At 38.0% G+C, this 5,380-nt stretch overlaps 1 protein-coding gene across 1 annotated transcript in view; it reads right to left on the reverse strand.

Annotated features, from left to right (window-relative positions):
• Nucleotides 1–3,234: 3,234 nt before the first annotated feature.
• KTN1 (kinectin 1 (kinesin receptor)) overlaps nucleotides 3,235–5,380 on the reverse strand; it is an 88,700-nt gene continuing 86,554 nt past the window's right edge. Inside the window, exons 41-43 of the mRNA XM_006864643.1 lie at nucleotides 4,711–4,803; nucleotides 3,444–3,561; nucleotides 3,235–3,314 (exon numbers count right to left, since the gene is read on the reverse strand). Coding sequence (XP_006864705.1) covers nucleotides 3,235–3,314; nucleotides 3,444–3,561; nucleotides 4,711–4,803 — 291 coding nt within the window. The remainder of the gene's footprint in view (nucleotides 3,315–3,443; nucleotides 3,562–4,710; nucleotides 4,804–5,380) is intronic.

Genomic DNA, 5,380 nt, shown 5'->3' on the forward strand with positions numbered 1-5,380 from the left:
AAGATTGATATTACAACAAAATGGTAGTAAATAACAGTAGGTCTGGAATACAGGGTACCTATGATCTCTTAGTACTATCATACACTGTGATTAAAGTCAATGGAAAACTACAGCAGCCTCTAGTAAATTCTGACATGATTTCTAATGCCCATACCCTTCAGGAATAAAGGCTTGGGTCACCCCACCAGGCAAACAAACATGACCAATTGAGGTGCTTGCTGAAGGCAAGGAGAATAAGGATTGGATAGTGGAAGAAAGTAATTTTAAATAGCTAATAACCATGTGATCAGTTGCAGAAACAGGAACTGTAATTGTTTTTGACTATTTATTCCTTGTTTTGTTATTTGGATGAGTATGTATCAAATATCTTTGTTTTCATCCCTCCTTTATTCCATTACTTGTTATAAAATATAAGATGTGAACAAAAATAGTGTGTTTTCAGCTTCATGCATGTTAGTTGCATCATGTTTGGTGCAATGACTCTGTAATTGTCTTTATTTGGAGATTATGTATGGTCTACAATGATGTCTGAAGGTTATCAAGTTGACAAGGGGTAGAATGTGATTGCCAATGTTATGTGTCAACTTGGCCATGATTCTCAGGGTTAGCAGATAGCATACAAAGGCAGTCTCTGCATTATGTACAAATTCCATTCTAAAGTTTGTCTGAGAGTCAAATTTGTGGTGAGTCACAACAGATAGACCATCAGTCAAATGTTTGTCTTACCTTTTATGCATAAAAAAATTAAAAGAAACACTTCCAGATATACTAAAATATCTTTAACATTATACAATATTTTGATGTGCTATGGAAAGTAGTAAGCATTTATTACGAACCATTGTATGTACACCTTTCATTTTTCTTTTAATAGGTTTTAGTGGTGTTGGTTTGTAACTACAGGGGTAGTACATAAGTCAGGCATTTATAATTAAGCGACTGCTTATAACTGTTCTCAATTTTATGAGTTGATATAAGCAACCAATTAATGCAAAAGGGAGTTTTCTTGGGGGTGTGGCCTGCATACAACATGCAAATACAAGAGGGCATCAAAAATTTCATTCTATTTTCCACAAATTGTTTGAAGCTCCTCATGTATGAATGTTTGGCAAGCTCACTCTCATGGTCCTGCATCTGACCTATCATCCTCTGACATCCTATTTCAGGGTATAAGGCAGAAGCCTGCCATCTGACCTGCAGAGGCTGGGACTTGCCACAATGTATGAACCTGCAGCCACCTGACTGACTTGCCAATTTTGGTCAGCCCCTGCCACCACCTGAGTCAGGAGATTCTTCCAGCCTGATGCCTAGCCATACACCTGGAAGTAGTCCGGCTCCACAACTATTTGAGCATTTCCTTCATACAAGTCTTTCTACGTATGAGGGCAAGGAGGTCTGATGGCCCTGTAGGACATGCAGTAGACTGTTAACCACCAGGTCATTAGTTCAAACCCACCAGGAGCTCTGTGGGAGAAAACTCAGGCCTTCTGCTCCTGTAAAGACTTACACATCAGAAGCCCTATGAGTATTAGTAGTTCTACTCTGTCTTATAGAGAAGCTGTAAGTCAGAATCAACTCAACAGCAGTGGGATTTAGAAATGGCGTCTTCGAAGTATGTGACCAAGTGGCATTTGAAAGGAGAGTGCTTTGACAAGGCAGGCCATAGAAAACCATTCTGTGAAACTAGACAGAAGGTCCCTGTAGCAACAAATAGAGTTCCAGCCCAAATTTTACAAGTCCTGGTATGGTGCTGTGGGCTAAAGCACTGGACTGCAAGGTCAGTTTGAACTACAAGGTCGGTTGTTTAAACTTACCAGCTACTCCTTGGAAATCCTATACAGAGTCACTATGGGGCAGAACTGATTTGATGGCACTTAACAACAACAACAACAACAACATATCCCTGGACTTCTGGTATGGTGCTGTAGGATAAGCACTGGACTGCTAACTAAGAGTCAGCAGTTAAAACCAAACAGCCACTCCTCAGAAACCCTTTCTTTACAGGGTTCACTGGGAATCAGAACCGATTCAATAGTACTTAACAATAATAGTCTATCCCTAAGGGACAACAGTAGTGAGGTTGGCCTAGGATTGGGTAGTGTTCCGTTCTGCTGTACATAAGGTCGCCATGGGTCGGTACCGACTCGATGGCACCTAACAACAACAAAGCTCTTGTATAGCCATCACAGGCTTAATGTTTGGGTTCTGAAATGACAGTTCATTGACAAACTGTTGCTTTGCATTTCATAGTTCATTGGTCTCCAAAGCAAAAAAGTTACTTTTCGTAGGAAAAAAAAAGTTTCAAAAGACTATCTGAACCGTTTAGTACATACTGTTATTTTTGTTGTTGTTACATACCATCAAGACAATTCTGACTCTTAGGTGACCTTGTAGAGGTTTTCTGAGGAGCACCTGGTGAGCTTGAACTGCTGACCTGCAGTTAGCAATTCAGTGCTTATCCTAAAGCACCACACCTGCTGTAGGATACGCATTGGACTGCTAACCACAAGGTCGGCAGTTCAAACCCACCAATTGCTACTTGGAAACATCATACAGGATTGCTATGAATCGGAACAGATTTGATAACAATGATCTTATATATGTGAGATATATAAACACACTCTGAAAGCCTAAGTAATAACAACAAAAATTGTGCATTCACCAACTGAAATATAACTAATCTGTAAATGCCAACAAATCAATGTAAACAATAAAGCTTATTATAATCATATTTAATTAATAATGGGTTACTTAGTTCCAATTAAAATTCTCTGTTCTGAGTTGAAGAATGGATTTCTTAGAGAAGCTATACAAGTAAACTTAGGTAAAACCCAGGATCCAACGTAAAAAAAAAATCATGATATTCGAACGTTTAGCAATCTCACCTCAGTACAGCAACTAGGGTCACTTTACTCTACACTACATCATTTTAAACAAAAAGATTCTTCATAGGACTTGTTGTTGTTATATGCCGTGGAGTCGGTTCCGACTCATACCGACCCTGTACAGGGTTTCCGAGGCTGTAAATCTTTACAGGAGCAGAAAGCCTTATCTTTCTCCCGTGGAACAGCTGGTAGTTTCAAACTGCTGACCCTGAGGTTAGCCGCCCAATTCGTAACTAACAAAGTAGTTACAGACACTATGGCAATGAATAAAATCCAGATAATCAAGCTACAAGAGAGTCTGTTTTATAAACAGGTCAAAAGAGGCAAAGATAAAGGTTTTTATTTTACCCCTTCAAGTTTCAAAATCTTCATAATATGCACAAGATGAAAATAAAATTCCTAAAAGATAGCTATAGCTCTTATCTGGAGGTACTAAGCAAGATAAGGGAGAATAATTCCTCTAGGGCATAGTCCTTAAGTCTATGACAAACACAAATTACACACACAAACAGAAGATAGCGATTTTCCCTAACTAGACAGCAATACTTGAGTAATTCTCACCTAGTATCTGGTAGTGTTCTTTCTCCTTTGTGAGCTGCTGGCTTACTGCCTGAAGCAACTGCTGTAACTGTGTTACCATCTGATTTAGACTTACAGACATTGTCTCTTTTTCAGAACACTGTGAAAGAGAAGATGGAAGTGGTGAAAAACTCTTGACACATGAATAAGGCATCTCAACCCAAACTAGAAAGTATTTCGTGTTTCGCATACAAATATGAGAAATGCCATATAAATCCACAACAGAAACTACATAGAGAAATAGTGTTTGTTAACTAGTGAAACAACCTAGACAGAACTCAGGAAAGCTATATTATAATCACTAGACTACAAAAGAAAAAACCTACAGAAGGAAAGGCTTTATGAATATCAGAACTTTCTCCTTTCATGAAAAGGTTCACTCAGAACCAAAGAAGAGTACATTCACAACACAAATAGTAACATCAGTAGATAACATATACTGAGCTCTTATTTATTGGCAGGCACGGTTCTAGATGTAACCTACTATTTTAAGTATTTTTATATTTGTTGTTGTTAGATGCCATCGAGTCGATATTTTATATATTTACCAACACTTCTTGAACAGACGTGATGACACTTAACAATCAACATTTCTTGCAACAACCCTGTAAGATAGGTACTATTTGTCACTGTCTTTTAAGATAAGGCAACCATGGCACAATGAGGCTGAAGAGTTTTGCCAAAAGTCACAAAGTTACTAAATGGTAGGGCCAAGATTCAAATACAGCCGAAGTCTAGGCTATATCTGTAATCAGAACACCATGTTGCCTCTAACAAAAAAACTTAAAATTAACATATTTCACAAAGAAAGTAAAAGACAGTTTTTTCGAAGTGCAAAAACAAACAAAAAAAGCCACTGCATATCAGAGGTTCAGTTCTGATTCACAGTGACCCTGTATAGGGTTTCTGAGGGGTGAGTTTGGACAGCTAACTTTGTAGTTAACAATCCAGGGCTGATCCTACACCACCAGGTTTTTGTTTCTCCCACAGAACGGCTGGTAGTTTCAAACTGCTGACCTTGCGGTTCATAGGCCAATTTGTAATCACTATGCTACCAGAGCTCACAACACCAGGTAGGGTATTTATAAAAGAGAAAACGGGATTAACTTCAGCCAAGTGTGAAACATAACTGAAGGCAGAACATTACAAAGCATTTTTCTAATGAGAACTAAGTCTGGTGTATTTTTCATTTTTCATATAATTTACAAGGTAATTAATCCTATAGACGTGAGGTTAAAGAAACACATACCGATTCTGGGGAAACATCACTATTCTCAATAACAGTAGTATCTCCTGCAGCTTTTACAATTTTTGACTGGATAAGATCCAATGATTGTTGGGCCTATAAAGAAAATAATATAACAGTTACTAAATAATAGAACTTATCAGTAAATATTAGAAAAAATATGAATGTTTTGTTATATACTTTGTATGTGACTAAAAAAACTTTTCTTAAAATACACTGTAAAATCAACCTATTCAAAGTTTTTTTTTCCCGTCTAAAATGAAAACAGCTTTCCCTGTAGATTACAAAGTAGAACAGAGACCACATATGACCCACAAACTAATATACTCATCCCAAGGCCCACACAGAAACTATTTGGTGGTCACTGGCCTAGATTCCTTTCTCCATGTAGGTGCTTGTAGAAACTGGCAATTTTTTTTTAAACATAAATAGGATTTTACCTATGGGTAAGTTGGTAAGTATTGTTTCAGCATTTCCAGCAAAATGGTGGACTAAGCAGGCATGCTACACAAACCCTCAACAACTAAGACTGTTGCTGTTGTGTCTCTGAGTCAACTCATAGTGACCCTCTATATGGTTTCCAGAGACGGGCTGGTGGGTGTGAAATGCTGATCTTGAGTTAAGCAGTTCAATGCTTATCCTACATCATCACATCACAACTCACACACACACA

This window comes from Chrysochloris asiatica, unplaced genomic scaffold (genome assembly GCF_000296735.1).
Source record: "Chrysochloris asiatica unplaced genomic scaffold, ChrAsi1.0 scaffold00067, whole genome shotgun sequence".
NCBI classification, from domain to species: domain Eukaryota; kingdom Metazoa; phylum Chordata; class Mammalia; order Afrosoricida; family Chrysochloridae; genus Chrysochloris; species Chrysochloris asiatica.